The following is a 17,772-nucleotide window of genomic DNA, read 5'->3' as shown; positions in this document are numbered from 1 at the left end:
GTTTGGGGTTTTATTTGTCCTTCTTTTTCCAGCCCTTTAAGGCATAATGTTAGGTTGTGTATCTGAGATCTTTCTTCCTTCTTTAGGAAGGCCTGGATTGCTATATACTTTCCTCTTATGATCACCTTTGTTGTGTCCCAGAGGTTTTGGGTTGTGGTGTTATCATTTTCATTGACTTCTATATACTTTTAATTTCCCCTTTAACTGCTTGGTTAGCCCATTCATCTTTAGTAGGACGTCCTTCAATCTCCAAGTATTTGTTACCTTTCCAAAATTTTTTTTTTATGGTTGATTTCGAGTTTCATAGCATTGTGGTCTGAAAATATGCACGGTATGATCTCGATCTTTTTGTACTTACTTAGGGCTGATTCGTGTCCCAGTATATGGTCTACTCTGGAGAATGTTCCATGTGCACTGGAGAAGAATGTATATTCTGCTGCTTTAGGATGAAATGTTCTGAATATATCTGTTAAGTCCGTCTGTTCCAGTGTGTCCTTCAAAGCCATTGTTTTCTTGTTGATTTTTTGATTAGGTGATCTGTCCATTGCTGTGAGCGGGGTGTTGAAGTCTCCCACTATTATTGTATTACTATCGATGAGGTTCTTTATGTTTGTGATTAATTGATTTATATATTTGGGAGCTCCACATTTACATATTTGGGTGCGTAAATGTTTACAATTATTAGGTCTTCTTGGTGGATAGAGCCCTTGATTATGATATAACGCCCTTCTGCATCTCTTGATACAGTCTTTATTTTAAAGTCTAGATTGTCTGATATAAGTATGGCTACTCCAGCTTTCTTTGGCAACCATTAGCATGATAGATGGTTCTCCCTCCCCTTATTTTCATTCTGAAGGTGTCTTTATAGGTCTAAAGTGGGTCTCTTGTAAACAGAATATAGATGGATCTTTTTTTCTTACCCATTCTATTACCCTGTGTCTTTTGATTGAAGCATTGAGTCCATTGACGTTTAGAGTGAGTACTGAAAGATATGAATTTATTGCCTTAATGATTCGTGTAGAGTTGGAGTTTCTGGTGGTGTTCTCTGGTCCTTTCCAATCATTGTTGCTTTTGGTATATATATATATATATATATATATATATATATATACACACACACACATATTTTCATCTTTTTTCCCTTCAGAGAGTCCCCCTTAAAATTTCTTGCAGGGCTGGTTTAGTGGTCATAAACTCCTTTAATTTTTGATTGTCTGGGAAAATTATACTCTCTCCTTCTATTTTGAATGACAGCCTTGCTGGATAAAGAGTTCTTGGCTGCATATTTTTCTGATTCAGCACACTGAGTATATCCCACCACTCTTTTCTGGCCTGCCAAGTTTCTGTGGACAGGTCTGCTGCAAACCTGATGTGTCTTCCCTTGTAGGTTAGGGACTTTTTTTCCCTTGTTGCTTTCATCATTCTCTCTTTGCCTGAGTATTTTGTGAATTTGATTATCATATGCCTTGTTGATGGTTGACTTTTGTTGAATCTAATGGGGGTCCTCTTGCTTCCTGGATTTTGATGTCTGTGTCTTTCCCCAGGATAGGAAAGTTTCCACTATGATTTGCTCACATAACCCTTCTACCCCTATTTCTCTCTCTTCCTCTTCTGGGACCCCTATGATTCTGATGTTGTTCCTTTTTAATGAGTCACTGATTTCTCTAATTCTTAAATCGTGCTCTTTTGCTTTAATCTCCCTCTTTTTCTGCTTCGTTATTCTCTATAAATTTGTCCTCTATATTGCTGATTCTCTGTTCTGCCTCGTCCATCCTTGCCACCGCTGCATCCATCCATGATTGCAGCTCAATTATAGCAATTTAAATTCCATTCTGGCTATTTTTTACTTCTTTTGTCTCTGCAAAAAGGGATTCTAATCTATTTTCGACTCCAGCTAGTATTCTTATTATCGTGATTCTAAATTCTTGTTCAGACATCTTGCTTGTATCTGTGTTGGTTAAATCCCTGGCTGTCATTTCTTCATGCTCTTTCTTTTGGGGTGAATTCCTTCATTTTGTCATTTTGAAGGGAGAAAAGAAATTAACGAGGTAGAAAAATTGAAATTAAAACAAATTATAATTAAAAAAATTAAAATTAAAAATTAAACACACAGAGACACACATACACACACACATCGAATAGATGATGCTAGATCTTAGGTGTGTTTTGGTCTGGGTGTTGAAAGTGGTTTGACAGATTAGACAAAAAAAAAGGGGAGGAGGAGAAAAAAAAAGAAAAAGAAGGAAATCATTTGAGAATTTGAAAAAATGAACACACTGAAGTAGACTAAACTGAGATAATGAGGGCAAATAGAATTTGAAAAAATATACACAAAAGTAAAGAATATAGTAGAAAAAAATAAAGAAAAATATTTTTAATAAAAATTAAAAATAAATATGGATTTTTCATTTTTTGCATTTAATAAAAAAGAAATGAAAAAGAGAAAAAAGATAAAAAAGGAAAAAAAGAAAAAAGAAATTGTTTGAAAATTTTAAAAAATGAGTACACTGTAGTAGACTAAAATAGAATGATGGAAGTAAACAGGATTTGAATATATATATATATATATAAAAGCAAAAACTATAGTAAAAAAATTAAAGAAAAATATTTTTAATAGAAATTGAAATTAAAAATGAAGTTTTTCTCTTTCTGCATTCAGGAAAAGAAAAGAAACGAAAAACAGAAAAAAGAAAAAGAAACGAAAAAGGGAAATCGTTTGAAAATTTGAAAATGTGAATACACTGAAGTAGACTAAAATAAAATGATGGAAGTAAAAGAATTTGAAAAGAAATTGCTCAAAAGTAAAAAGTATAGTAATAAAAATTAAAGAAAAATAATTTTAATAATAATTGAAAGTAAAAATGAGTTTTTTCTCTTTCTGTATTCAAGAAAAAGAAAAGAATTGTAAAAGAGAAAAGAAAGAAAGAAAGAAAGAAAGAAAGAAAGAAAGGAGAAAGAAAGAAAATTGAATAGATGGACCTGCTAACAGATTGAAGTAGGAGTGAAATTATTTCGTTTTCCCCTAGAAGTCCGTCTATGTAGCACTTTATAGTTCATAAACCAAGCCGGTGTTGAGACCTGTGTTCTTGAGAGCGAAATTGGCCCAGGTGGGCGGGGATCAGTGTAATAGCTCCATTCTCCACTAGATGGCGCTGCTAGCCCACTGGGGTGGATTGTTGTGAAGCTCGTAGGTGTGTATGCGCATGCGCAGGAGTGGTGAAAATGGCGCCACCCAGCTACCCAGTCTGTTCTCCTGGATCAGCAACCGCGCACCCGTCCTCTGTCTTCAGCTTTCGTCCACTCCCCACTTTTTCATTCTCCATGACCAGGCCCCGGGGCAGTACCTCTCTCCCGAGTTTTTTCTCAGATGCGGCTGTTTTCCCCGGCCCCTTACTTCCGACGGACTGTGGCTTTGACCCGTCCCACCCCTCTGCAGGAGGGTCTCACCGAGCAATGGCCAAATGAGCAATGGTTGAATGTCAGCTGCACCCAGGAATGCTTGCTGGACCCTGCTGCTGCCAGTGCCCCGAGACTGCGGCCAGGTGCCAGCCCGCCCCAGAAAAAGTTAGTGAGATAGTGTAGCAACAGCGTTTCAGGGATTATGGAAAATCACAGCACACATTTGGCACAAGGCTTCACCCTTAACGACCTTGTTCCAGCACCAGCGAATGTGGCTATTTTCTGGGGTCTGCTGGGACCAGGTGGCTTCAACAGTCCTTCCAGCAGTAGAACCGCTTTTCCCCGTGTGGCCTGAGAACCTCCCAGACCCCACTCTGCTCCTGGGGATTCGCCCTTCCCACCAGGGCACCGCCAGGTATGGAGCTGCAGAGTTGCAAACTTTGCGTTCCCCTTGTTTACAGTCTTCATGGAATTTAAACTCTCTCCTTTCTCCTTTCTCCCTTTTTAGTTTAGTCCCTGCAGCTGTTTCCAGTTTTCCACTTTCTCTCCAGCTGCTTTTGGGGAGCGGTGCTTTTCCCGTATTCTCCCCCCACCCCAGTCTCCGTCCTCTCTCCGCTCACAAAAGCACCTGCCTTCCTGCACCTTTTCACTCCCCAAGTTCACTTCTCCATGCCGCGTACCTGCTGCATTCTGTGGTTCAGGTTGTGCAGATTGTTGTGTTAATCTTCCAGTCGGTTTTTTAGGTGTGTAGGATGGTTTAGTGTTGGTCTGGCTGTATTTCATGGACGCGAGACACAAAAAAACTTCCATGTTGTTTGGCCATCTTGGCTCCTCCTCTGAAGAAGCGTATTGGAGGAAAGAACTAACAGAGGTAAGGGATGGAGCCCTGAACTGACAACATGTTGGCATATTGGTTCTGAGTAGAGCAAAAAGGACAGAGTAGCTGAAAAGAGCCAAGGAGAAGAGTAAATGATGAGGTTTGAGAGTAACAGGGCACCAGATCATATAGGGACTTGAAGAGTGTTACAAAGAATATAGCTTCTATTTGGTTAGGTGGTAAACCACTGCAGGATTTTAAACAGAGGTATGACATGTTACTTCTTCCATTTTAAAAAGATTTCCAGGGGTGCCTGGGTGGCTCGGTCGGTTAAGCATCCGACTTCGGCTCAGGTCATGATCTCACAGTCCGTGGGTTTGAGCCCCGCGTCAGGCTCTGTGCTGACAGCTCAGAGCCTGGAGCCTGTTTCAGATTCTGTGTCTCCCTCTCTCTCTGCCCCTCCCCTGTTCATGCTCTGTCTCTCTCTGTCTCAAAAATAAATAAACGTTAAAAAAAATTTAAATAAAAAAGATTTCCAACTGCTTCTGGGAAATAGACTATTAGGGAGAGGCAAGGATAGACAATGAAAGCACTGATCAGGGGTTTGTGGTAGTCCTCCGGCAGGAGGGAGATGATCGTGGATTTGTTCAGTGTGGTATCAGTAGAGGCGATGAGAAGAAGTTAGATTCTGAGTACGTTCTGAAGAAAAAGCCAGCAAGATGTCCTGACAGGTTATGTATGGAGTGTGAGAGAAAGAGGGGGCCCAAGGACAGCCCCACGGTCTTTGGCTTGAGAGGTTATACTGATCTACAGCATTGTTATTTTCTGAGATGAGCAAGACATTTAGAGGAACACTTTTGGGGATGCAGACGAGGAGTTTGGTTTTGGTATAAATTAAATTTGTGGTGCCCAGTACACATCAAAATGGAGATGCCAAATAGACAACTGAAGCTAAGGAAATATCTCTGGGACATATTAATTTGGCAGTCAATAGCATAGCCAAAGATTTTAAGACGTGCTTTTTAAAAAAAAAAAAAATTTAATGTTTATTTATTTTTGACAGAGAGAGAGACAGAGCATGAGCAGGGGAAGGGCAGAGAGAGAGGGAGACACAGAATCTGAAGCAGGCTCCAGGCTCTGAGCTGTCAGTACAGGGCCCGACGCGGGGCTCGAACTCACAGACCGTGAGATCATGACCTGAGCTGAAGTCAGATGCTCAACCGACTGAGCCACCCAGGCGCCCCAGACTTGTGATTTGTTGAGATCTCCAAGGGAATTAGTCTAGACAGAAAAGAGAATATGTTCAGACAGTGAGCCCTCCTAGGACTTTCCAATGATTAAAGGTCTAGGGTGTGAGGGCTAGAAGTCCAGTAATAAAAGTGTGTCAAAAAAAAAAAAAAAAAAAAAGACAAAGACAAAGAAAGGCTCAAATAAGAAACCAAACATGGCAAAGAAGTGAAATTAAGACCGACACTTGACCATTGAATTCAAAATGTGGAGGGGCGCCTGGGTGGCGCAGTCGGGTAAGCGTCCGACTTCAGCCAGGTCACGATCTCGCGGTCCGGGAGTTCGAGCCCCCGCGTCAGGCTCTGGGCTGATGGCTTGGAGCCTGTTTCCGATTCTGTGTCTCCCTCTCTCTCTGCCCCTCCCCCGTTCATGCTCTGTCTCTCTCTGTCCCAAAAATAAATAAAAAACGTTGAAAATGGGACTGATGAATGCAAACATGAGAGCCATCATCTTGTGCCTGGTTATCCAACAGGAAAAAAATCTAATTAGACTGCATTTCATTTTCTAACCTACCACCAGTTAGTTTTACATCTATGTTCTTTAAACCATTTTGGCCTTGCTGAATTTAGTGCATTTCTTAAAGCTGGTATGAAACAGTTAGGTTGAGAGTAAGAAATAATGTCAACCCTTTGGTAACACAATTCATTCATTATCTCACTTAATCTACACAACAATCCTATGTTAAAAAAAACAAAAAACAAAAAACACTCTCATCCTTAGTTTATCATGAGGAAACCCAGACTCTAGGAATATCAAGTGATTTGTTCAATGTCACTATATAAGCAATGTGATTATCAGAATAAAGAGGTGAAATTATTACACCTTCTGTTCACTCTGGGACTGCCATTCCCCAGGAATAACTTTGTCCCTCTGGGTGACAGAGTGAGTCAATTTGTTATGACTCTTGTTGTATTTGTTACATGATGTTTCCTATGCATATTATTGATAAACCTGTAGTTAGAAATAAAAAAAAATATGCCAGTGATAAAAAAGTCCCAAAGGTATCGTCAGTCTCCCAAATCAAAATTCCCACTTACAGTGAAGGTGTTAGAAAAGGGGGGGAAAACCCCAACAAGTGAAAGCGTGGAAATAGCATTCTGATGTTAAAAAAATAATCTTAGACTTCAAACAGTCTGACAATCCCAATTTATAAATTAGGCAGCGGAGCCAAGAAAATCAGTGATTTGCCAAAGGTAGTAGAATTAGTCACAGGAGAACACAGAGCTCCTGATTTTGAATCTAGTGTTCTTTTCGATGCACTTAAAACACAATTAATAGGCTGGGGCGCCTGGGTGGCGCAGTTGGTTAAGCGTCCGACTTCAGCCAGGTCACGATCTCGCGGTCTGTGAGTTCGAGCCCCGCGTCGGGCTCTGGGCTGATGGCTCAGAGCCTGGAGCCTGTTTCCGATTCTGTGTCTCCCTCTCTCTCTGCCCCTCGCCCGTTCATGCTCTGTCTCTCTCTGTCCCAAAAATAAATAAACGTTGAAAAAAAAATTAAAAAAAAAATAAATAAATAAATAAAACACAATTAATAGGCTGAAATCAGCGTCTACAAAGAGAATTACCAGTTTCCTTTGATTACTGTGGTGTTGGAGTACTTTATACTGCTATTTCTTTCAAAGCCAGACAGAAAAATGCTCATTTTTATTCCAGTATGTCTCTGTGGAGCTTTTTCTTTGTTACAATTTAAATGTTTATCTTTATTCACCTTCTTCTCTTCATTCGCTTGTATTTAGTGCCCCTTTCCTTCATGATTCTCTTCACGAAGATACTCACGAGAGTAAGCATTCGGGGTCTGCTGCTCATGTCTGATTTAGAACACGTTCTGCACCATCTATCGTCCTTCCTGGGGCCTCCAGTGTGAACACACTCCTTTAAGTTTTTACGAGGGTCTGGGGGTTGCTCTTTAAGTCACTAGCGAGGAGAGTGGGGACAACATTGAGGAAAAGAACAGCAGAAGGGAGCCCCAGAGGGCAAGCCCGAGGAGTATCTGGATTGTGAGGGAGGTCAAAAGGAGAAAGTGTGTCTGCCCAAAGCTGGGGGCCTCCAAGACTATTTCGCAAAGAGCTGATCCTAGTGGCAATAAGAAACGAACACAAGAATCTATAGCCTCCAAACCTCTCGTGGAAAGCAAGATAAGAGTAGGTTAGAGAACCTCCAAGAGAGGCTGCTTCGCTAATTTGGAACAGAGAAATAGGAAGAGAACAGAACATTCTCATGCGTGTCTAATCTTTCTTTCACATCGGCTGTTGTCTGACATTTGGACTCCCTTTGATATTGAAATCTTTCCAGGGTTCATTGCTTTTTGGAAAAAAAAGAAAAAGTTTCATATACTTTAGTGATCATGCTAATTTAAACAGAAAACTGTGAGCAAGAGTGAGAACAATGAATGGACTGGTTGTATTATGTTGCACTGTTCCGTGCTAGCAACTTGGTAGAGTTTGGAATTGAGTGCAACAGTCTCCAAGTTTGAAAGATTGGTTCGAGTGTGATTTTGAGAAAGAGTAAAGCTTGTTTCCCTCTCTAAAAAGGGACACCAGGATATAATAGAAAGAACACCGAGTCAGACAGACATTTTCTTTTAATCTCTGCCTTCCATTTGTTGAGCACGTGGCTTGAGTAAGTTACAAAAATGTTTCTTCTTTGAAAGTGTTTGTTTGTTTCACCTGGGTTAACCGTAGATAATACTGTATCTGTAATACTTTAGATATGGCAGAGAGTTAGTCTAGTTGTAACTCGAACAAAGACACCAGACTAAGGCCTCAAAGCCTTATCATTTACCGTGACACTATAAATAATTGAGATTCCACAATTTGTATTTTTTAAAATATTTTTAACGTTTATTTATTTATTTTTTTTTTTGAGACAGAGAGAGACCGAGCATGAACGGGGGAGGGGCACAGAGAGAGGGAAACACAGAATCCAAAGCAGGCTCCAGGCTCTGAGCCATCAGCCCAGAGCCCAACGACGGGCTCGAACTCACGGACCGCGAGATGGTGACCTGAGTCGAAGTCCGACGCTTAACCGACAGAGCCACCCAGGCGCCCCTCACAATTTGTATTTTAAAAATTGTTTCTTCTATCTCCCACAACTTTGACTGTAACAAAGGCAAGTTCAATATAGTTTCTGTCACTCAATTTAAAATGATCTTTTTGACTGTCATGATGAATAAGCTGGTAAGTTCCATTTGATGTGTGGATGAGTATTTGTTTGGTTTGATAATGGGTCGAATACCCTGAGGACACTCATCAGTCTTCACCTCTCTTTTGCACTGACCTGAAAGAGCGTCATAGACTCTACTGGTAGAGATGATCATTTGCAATAAAGCTGTTTCAATGATGTTCGAAATTTCTGGAAACACATGAGGGTGTAACCAGGCAATAATGATGCTGCAAATTATGTTCTTGCATTCAACAATTTTATATTAAATGTCGTGTCTATCTGCAACACGCTGTTAGGTTTGTGGTACCAGAGTAAGCAAAAACAAACAGAATATTTGCTTTCTGGAGATTATAGTCCACTGGAGGAGGTAGATAATCAAATACTTAGGTGAGTAAGTGTGTGATAAACTAAGTTTTCAGAAAAAAAGAGAATCTTGTTTCAGAATGAAATTTGGTCGATTATGAGAGATATCAATGATGGCTACCAGATTTCAGACTTGCAATGTGGAATGGATATTGACATCATTAAGAAAGACAGAGAACAAGTTTTGTACCTTCTGAGTTTGCAGGGGCTTTGAGCCCTCCCAGCGAAGATGTTGAGTAGAGAGTTGGATGTAAAGGTCTACCATTCAGGTGGCTAGCTGTGTAAATGTGAGGCATCGCAGAGACATGATAATTAAGCCGTAACTGATGATAAGATGGCTTTGGAACGGGCATACAGTTAGAGGAAAAGAGGGTGTAGGATAATACCTTGAGGAGCTCCAAAATTTAAAGGTTGGGTAAAAAAGGAAATGCACGCACAGGTTGCCAGAGGGCTAGGAAAACATTAAAAAAGTCTGTGTCAAGGGAGTTAAATAGAGTATTTCAATGGCGAAGATATGGTCAAGAGTGCCAAATGTTGTTAAGAGGGCAAGTAATATAAGGAACCAAAATAGCCATTGGATATAGAAATTGTGAAATGATAGGCAAGATTGATCAGCTATATCAGCAGAATAATGAAGGCAGAGTACAATGTGTTAGGATGAGCTGGAAGGGAGAAAAATGCCGGAAGTAGAGATAAACTTTGTGAAAAGTTTAGTTGAAAAGGGAATGAAAAACCAGGTGATGGTAGGGGTCTGTGGAATATAGGCTTGAGGGGAGGATTTTTTGAAAGGAAGAGACTTAAACTTATTTAAATATTAAAAGAATGCTTCTAGTTATCATAGATTGGTTCAATTTATGGGAATATTAGAGGGATAATCAATAATATGAGATGGGGGAGGAGATAGAATCCCAAACACCAAAGGATGATATTGGCAAAGGGATATCTCTTCTAACATAAGAAGAGATCGTAGGCATAGAGATAGGCTTATACAGGTTCTTCGCGCATGTGTCTATTAATGTCTTATTTTTTGTATTGATTTGAAGGAGTTCCATATTATATGTATATTTACCCTTACCCTTACCTTGCATACATTCCTGGAGTTTTTGTCTTTTAATTTAAATTCATATGTGATTTAGAGAGTAGATGCTAAGAGCTCTCATCACAAAGAAAAAGCCATTTTTTTTTCTTTTGTGTCTGCATCTGTAGGGGGATGATGGATGTCAATTACACTTACTGTGCTATAACTTACAATAAGAGTAAATCAAGTCATTGCACCATGTACCTTAAACTTACACGGTGCTGTCTGTTAGTTATATCTTGATAAAACTGGTGGTGGGGGGGGAGATCAAGTTATCTCCCCTCATTTTCTCTTCTTGCCTCAGGACTCTGGGTTCTTTTATAAGGGTAGGAGTGGAGGCTGGGGGTGGAATATGAATTAATATCTTGTGTTTGGGGCACCATTAGAAAGGCCATTATGCCCCTGCCCCACGTGGCATAGGCTTTTCTTTAATAGCTAGGGGAAAAAAGGTTTCAGTATTTCTAACTGGTTTTAACAAATCTTCCTTTACAGTTCCTACACGTGGCATTCTTCCTATGCACCTTCTTCAACCCAAGTTTATATAAACGTTCTTTAATTTTTTTTTTCTAAGACCCACATGATTTTTTTTCACTTTAGGATTTTTAGTCCCTCTAGAATTGTATTTATATCAGGCACGAAGCAGGGATCTCTGCCCAGTCCACCCCCATGACAGCACCTCAGTAGTCCTTTTAATTAGTACATGATGTCAACCCTCCGGGTTTTAGCCTCAGGCACCTCACAAATGATGCAACACGAGCAAGGAACACTTCCTTGTGCTGCATCAAAACTGCCTGTCCATCTGTTGGGCACTTTGACCCCGCTGAGGAAGCAAGGGCAGGGAGCTGTGTGCATCTTTTCTCAAGCACCTGTGCCCCCTTCCACCAGCATCCTTCAGAATGTTCCCCGGGACTTTGCTTTTCATGATCATACTCATCTCTCAGATTAAAGGTATGTCTTAATCTTTTTATTAGGGTTTTCTTACTAGGCTATGAGGTAATGTCTCTTTAGTCACAAAATTGAAACTGGAAATGGTAAAAACAGGAATTCCCATGGATGATTTCGCTAACATAGCATAGGACTTGGGCCAGTTATGACAAATACTGAGATTCTATGAGACACCTTCTCGGTCTTATATATTCTGATTTACACCGAGAAGGAGGAAGGAATGGACATTTCTGAATATCTGCAACATTGCACACGTCGAGCTGGCCATTGGCCACTTTGTACATTAGCACACGTAAAATTCTGAGTTACTGTCTCCACTTTCTAGATAAAGGAACTGAGAATAATATATACAGATCAGAGAGAATGGATATAGTATTTATGGTCACACTGCTAATAAACTGGTACAACTTATTTGATTCCGATAATAGCAGATTCTAAAATCCTATGGTCTTTCCTCCCTATTGCTCTTCAGGGAGGTTACCAGGGCTCATCTCACAGATGGCCACTGGTTGTGTAGACTATTATGTCCAGCACTGATTCAAGAGTACCTCAAACCTTTTTTAGCAAGAGAAAGACCTGTATGTATCTAAGAGGGTCAAGGTTTCAAATGCAAATGTTCCTGGGAGACAAAAATCGGTAATTTACACTAAAATCGGTAATTTACCATCTACAATCCATTCCAGGGCAGGCTGGGACAGGGGGCAGAATCCAGAGACAGGCGTGAGGAGACAGGCAACCACAGAACAAGGTGGAGAGATGGAAAAAGCCAAAGGACCTCATGGTTTTTTGGTCTACTTTCCAATTTTGCTTGTATTTTCCCAATTTGGAAATGACAGTCTCAATTTCCTCACCTGTGAATGGGGATCGACTTCCTAGTGATGCTGTACATGACTGCTAACTGGGGGCAAGTGAACTCTGTGAGACTATTCGTTCTCCAGTCGCTGTGGGTGAATGTTAATGCCGGATGTATTTCCCCCCTTACGTTTCCTTTTAGAAAAGGTAATCCTTGGAGTGGAGGGCCAAGAACTGGTGTATCCGAAAAGGCTTCCTCTGATGCAGAAGAGAGATGTTTGGCACATCCACGATTATGACATACAGGTACACGTTTGGATTGAATAAATTGGATTTATTGCATTCACAGGATATGTAGAAAGCCAGCTTGTGCTCCAATCCGAATGGAACAAGAGAGGAGTCTCAATGTTTCTGTCGACTCCCCCCCCCCCCCCCACGGCCCAGGGTACAGCGTGTGCTTGGTGGGGGGGAGGGTTGTGGAGGCAGCAAGCTTTTGATGGCTTAGGGCATAAGATGGAGTAAAATTTGGATTTTAGGGGGTGCCATTTAAAATCTTCCACTAACAGAGGATTTCCACTAACAGCTTTCCGGACTGATTTAAGGCAACTTTGTTTGTTCTGAGCTGGTGCCCGTGGAATGTAATCTCTGAGCATTTTGCTTTCTCAGAGGTGTAACATGCAGGTTTGTTTGCTTTACAGCAGCTTTCTGCAGCAAAGTTGGACAACTTTCACGGGAACACATTTGGTCTGTTGCTTAGAATAGTGTTTATTCAGGTGTTAAAACATAAGCATTTAAGATTTTATTTAAAAAAAAAAACCCAAATGTTTATGCAGACAATATGTAATACATATAATAGGAAACAAGCTTCAAAGTTAGGTAATTTTTCAACTCCTGCTACTATGAAAGGCATTCAATCACTGTCCTTAGATATTTATTACCAGGCAGTTGCATTGTGAGCCTTAGGTTTCTTACTTGGTCCATGGAGAATACTGACTGTCACTTTGCTCCAACACTTTTTGAGTGGGTAAACTTTTCCCAGGGCAGCTGCTTTTCTTCCCTCCAAGACTAGAAGAGCCAGCCCTCCATGCTCTCATTTGTTAGAGCACATGACACATTTCAGCATTCCAAAAGATCCCACCTAAATGTCTTTCCCATGGCTTGAGATCATGAAAATGCAACTCTCCACCTGCGGCCATCAGGAGATAACGTCTAGCCATTTTTTCTCTAGTTATCTCCTTACAAATTGTGTATTCTCTTGATCTCCAATTCCTTTATCACCTTCTTAAACGTTTTATTAATATAACATTGCAGGTCAACAATAAAAAAAAAAAAGCAAAACTTTTATTGGTTGAAGTTTGGTACTCACCCAAGAGGGCAAAGCCAATCTTTTACCACCATTGTGCAAATCAGGACTTATGTTAAAAGTCCCATATGGGGGCACTTGAGTGGCTCAGTCAGTTAGGTGTCCAACTCTTGATTGCTGTTTAGGTCATTATCTCACTGTTCGTAAGATCAAGCCCTAGATCTGTGTTGTCAGCACAGAGTCTGCTTGGGATTCTCTTTCTCTCCCTCTCTCTCTGTCCCTCCCCCTCTTGTCTCTCTCTCTCTCTGTCTCTGTCTCTCTCTCTCTCAAAATAAAAGCTTTAAAAGTCCCATTATGAGTATGCAAGATGAGCCTGGCCTGGGGCAGGAATTATACAAGGTGAGTTTGAAGCATCTTATACTACCAGAAAGTGAGGAAATTCTCAAACAACCCAAACTTGCATCGAGGGGAGTATGTCAAAAGAACATAGGAGCCAAAAGAAGGAGCTCCCTGTAGCGAAAGAAGGGACAATTTGAGCAACACAATTAATAACATAGTTTTGGACCATAAAGAAAGATAAATTAATGCCCATGAACCCATATCCCCCCCATAAATTGAGGGGGGATAGACGAATCTATTCATAAGAGTGAAAAAATTGACATAGGCACTACCCTTTCCAGGAGATGGACATAACTCCCCACCCTTTATGCATGGACTGTGCATAGTGACTTCTCCATAGAGAAGAACATGGAAGGGGAGAAACACTGTTACCTGGAAGTGGAGAAGGGCTGACAAATGTCACCTCAGTGAGCCGACCAAGGTTAACATCATCAGTAATAACTCATGTTGATAGTAGGTACTTTTAGTATGATGTGATGAAAATGGCACCTTTTTCCCTCAAATCTCCACAGTCCCAATCCAGTAATAAGAAAAATTTCAGAAAAACCTAAATTGAGGGACAACCTATAAAATACTTGATTGTTACTCTTCAACACTGTCAACGTTTTCAGAAAAATAAAGAATGTCTGAGAAACTGTCATAGAGGATCCTAAAGAAGCATGACTGAATGTAATGTGCTGCCCTGGATGGGATCCTAAGACAGGACTTTAAACAAAATTAAGGAAATCTCTATAAATGTATACATTAATTGATAATGGTAGTCTTGGTTCATAAGTTGTGATAGGTACATAATAGCCATGTAAGATATTAGCAATATGGAAATCTGAGTTGTGGGGTCCATGGGGATTCTCTGTATTATCTTTCCAACTTTTCTCTAAGTCTAAAATGATGCTAAAATGAAAACAAATTTGGGGCGCCTGTGTGGCTCAGTCGGCTAAGCGTCCGACCTCGGCTCAGGTCATGATCTCGCGGTCTGTGAGTTCGAGCCCCGCGTCGGGCTCTGTGCTTCCAGCTCAGAGCCTGGCGCCTGCTTTGGATTCTGTGTTTCCTCCTCTCTCTGCCCCTCCCATGTTCATGCTCTGTCTCGCTCTGTCTCCCAATAATAAGTAAACGTTAAGAAGAAAAAAATAAAAAAATAATTAAATTAAGTAAGATTAATACAATTCTAAATTAAATATAAAATCACAAAATTCTGTTTATGTAGAAACAATAGTAATGACAAGAATAACGATAATGCCACATTTGACAATATTAACAATAGTGTCTGAATATTAGCTAATACACAACGTATACGGTTCCTCGTGTTTGTAAATGCAATTCCACCCTTCTTATTTGAATAAACACCCAGGTTCTTGCTGGCCCACTGTGAATTATGTGTTTATGATAAAGTCCTAATTTTACTTTAAACTTGCAGTCAAAAATGCCCTCATGCACATCTCACATTCAACAAACACAAAACTCCCCTCTCCTTTCCTCAAAGCTGCCCCTTTTCAGAAGACCCTCATTTCAATAGCATAGTTTAAACAAACTAGAAGCCTGAGGGAATTCTTCACTCCTTCCTCACTTGTGCCTCCCCCATCAAAGAATCACTGAGCTGATTCCAGCATGTAAGTAAATATCCTTTGAAATTATCGACGCTCCCCGCCTTATCATTGCTGCCACTCCCCTGCCCAAGTGACCTATAATCCGGCAACAGTCTTTAAATGCTTTTCCTGCCTACGGTTGTGATTTTTGCTGATCCATTACCCATAATAAGTAAACCACCTAAAATACCATACCTACTTCTGCTTTTTTTCTTCTCTTGGCTCTTAGGATAAGGTCCAAATCTTCTTAAGTGACTAGTTGTTACCTGATTTGGCGCCTTCCTACCTTGGCGTTTTTCGTATTTATTCAATTTACATTTGCTTTTCCCGCCATGTTGAACTCTTCTGGATTTCTCAAACATGTCAAGCTCTTTCTTACCTCAGAGCTTTTGCATGTGCTGTTCTCTGCCCCTGACTCCTCTTTCTACATCCCTCACACAGTCACTTCATTTCTCCTATTATGATGCTTAATAATACTCAGTTACATTTGATTGATTTTCTTCTTTGCCAAGCTATAGCTTCCATAAGGGCAGTGACCTCTATCTTGTGAACCATTGTATTTTCCATATGATCAGTATGCCTGAAATGACAGCTATTGAATACATGGGTGAACAATAAACTAAAGAAATGTGCTAGACATATGATCAGTAACTGTAAATCCTGAAATTATAAATAGTTCTTATGAATTATAAAGAAAGAAAATACCACAAAAGAAAATAGTTAAAGGATATAAATTAGGAAATCATATACGAGTATACAGATAACAACATAAACTAAATGAACAGAAGAAAAATATCACTCCCAATGGTCATCGAAGAAAACAATTTGTCACAATAAGTTATCAATTCATTACTGTTAACATCTAAGGCAAAAAACCAAGAACCACTGTAAATTTCTGGTGAAATTCTAATTTTGTGCTTCCTTTCTTCAGGTTATTTTGCAGTATTTCTCTAAAAGCTTTGCATTTTTTCCACCTTGCCGATAAAGAAATTATGTCTAACTACAGTGAATACCTCAAATCAAATTTCTGATATGGATATAGATTAAATAAGTTCACATTGTGCTTTTCAGCCATAAAATACGTGCTATGAAAAACACTTATTGGGATAGGAAAATGGTGATGGTCATAATTTATTTTTATGTGAGACAGTAGACTCTAAAACACTATACCCAAAATTGTTAAAAATACATAAACAAAAGCTCTATGAGCAGAGACTATAAATATTTTCCTTTCATTTCATTTTATTTTATAACTAGAAAAAATGCCCATCAAAAAATTTAACGAAAACATAACTTACAAGCAAAATCCTCCATATATTGGTTCTCGTTCACTCAGCCTAATCCGTATTGATCATTTTGTCTGGCCCTTACTGCTGGGTTGCCAGATAGATTGATAAAGTCTAATTTATCCCAGGATCCACCCCACTCCCCACCCCAACACACACCAAATGAGCACACGTTTAAGCCATGCGATGGATATTGTTTTGCAGGAAACTTATGAAGAAGAATTGTTGTATGAACTAAAGCTAACTAGAAAAACCTTAATACTTCACCTTTTAAAATCAAGGTAAGTTCTATTATAATTCACCACCTTATAGATGTATTAGTCTGTAGTATGTCAGCTTTGGTAAAAACTGCCAGCGAAGTGAATTCGTCAAGTCACTATTACCTGTATATATTCTGAATTCCTAGTCTTCTAATATAAGCCCCTTGCATTTCGACATCTTAACAACAATTACAGACACTGCCCTTCAGTTCCTGAGTTACTCTTTATTTGGAAATTTGGAGTCCTTTGTGAATCAGTGGAACAAAGGAAATTTGAAAAACATGGCTTTTTAGAGTGGACTGCTAAGTTCTTTAAAATAGATATCAAACCAAGTTCTGTGGGAGAATAAACCAGAACTGGGAAGAATTTACTTCAACAGGTTATCTTGTGTTAGCTAAATAATTCTAATGGCCTTCATTTCTTCCTTAGCTTTCTTTACAACTTCTGTGTTGTTATGGTTAAATTTCCATTGTTTTTCTTTGGGCCATTCCTATACACAATAGCTCTGCCTCCCAGACCCAAACATTAAAATCATGAAGAAGTATTAAATGCTAAGTGGAAGGGTAACTCTACTGAAGGTTTGGAGGGCACCTGGGTGGCTCAGGTGATTGAGCATCAGACTCTAGATTTTGGCTCAGGTCATGATCCCAGGATTGTGGGATCAAGTCTCATGTCTGGCTCTCTGCTGAGTGTGGAGCCTGCTAGAGATTCTGTCTTTCTCATTTGTGGATCTTCAGAAACTTAACAGAAGACCATGGGGGAGAGGAGGGGGAAAAAAAGTTACAGAGAGGGAGGGAGGCAAACCATAAGAGACTCTCAAGGACTGAGAACAAACTAAGGGTTGATGGGAGCTGGGGGAGACGGGCAAGTGGGTGATGGGCATGGAGGAGGGCACTTGTTGGGATGAGCACTGGGTGTTTTATGGAAACCAATCTGACAATGAATTATATTCAAATTTTTAAAAAATAAAAACAACAACAACAAAGAGATTCTGTTTTTCTCTCCCTCTGCCACTCTCCCAATTGCATGTGCGCACGCGCGCGCTCTCTCTCTCTCTCTCTCAAAAAAAAAAAAAAAAAAAAAAAAAAAAAAAAAAAAA

The 17,772-nt window shown here is 39.9% G+C and overlaps 1 protein-coding gene across 1 annotated transcript in view; it reads left to right on the top strand.

Annotated features, from left to right (window-relative positions):
- Positions 1 to 11,001: 11,001 nt before the first annotated feature.
- The window catches only part of ADAM7 (ADAM metallopeptidase domain 7), a 66,608-nt gene continuing 59,837 nt past the window's right edge, over positions 11,002 to 17,772 (top strand). The window contains exons 1-3 of the mRNA XM_040490408.1: positions 11,002 to 11,053; positions 12,045 to 12,148; positions 16,618 to 16,694. Of these exons, the coding sequence (XP_040346342.1) occupies positions 11,002 to 11,053; positions 12,045 to 12,148; positions 16,618 to 16,694 (233 nt within the window). The remainder of the gene's footprint in view (positions 11,054 to 12,044; positions 12,149 to 16,617; positions 16,695 to 17,772) is intronic.

Source organism: Herpailurus yagouaroundi, unplaced genomic scaffold, assembly GCF_014898765.1.
Source record: "Herpailurus yagouaroundi ecotype Mexico unplaced genomic scaffold, PumYag 181, whole genome shotgun sequence".
NCBI lineage: Eukaryota > Metazoa > Chordata > Mammalia > Carnivora > Felidae > Herpailurus > Herpailurus yagouaroundi.
Note: the sequence above shows the minus strand (reverse complement) of the source record. Positions and strands in the feature narration are given on the sequence as shown.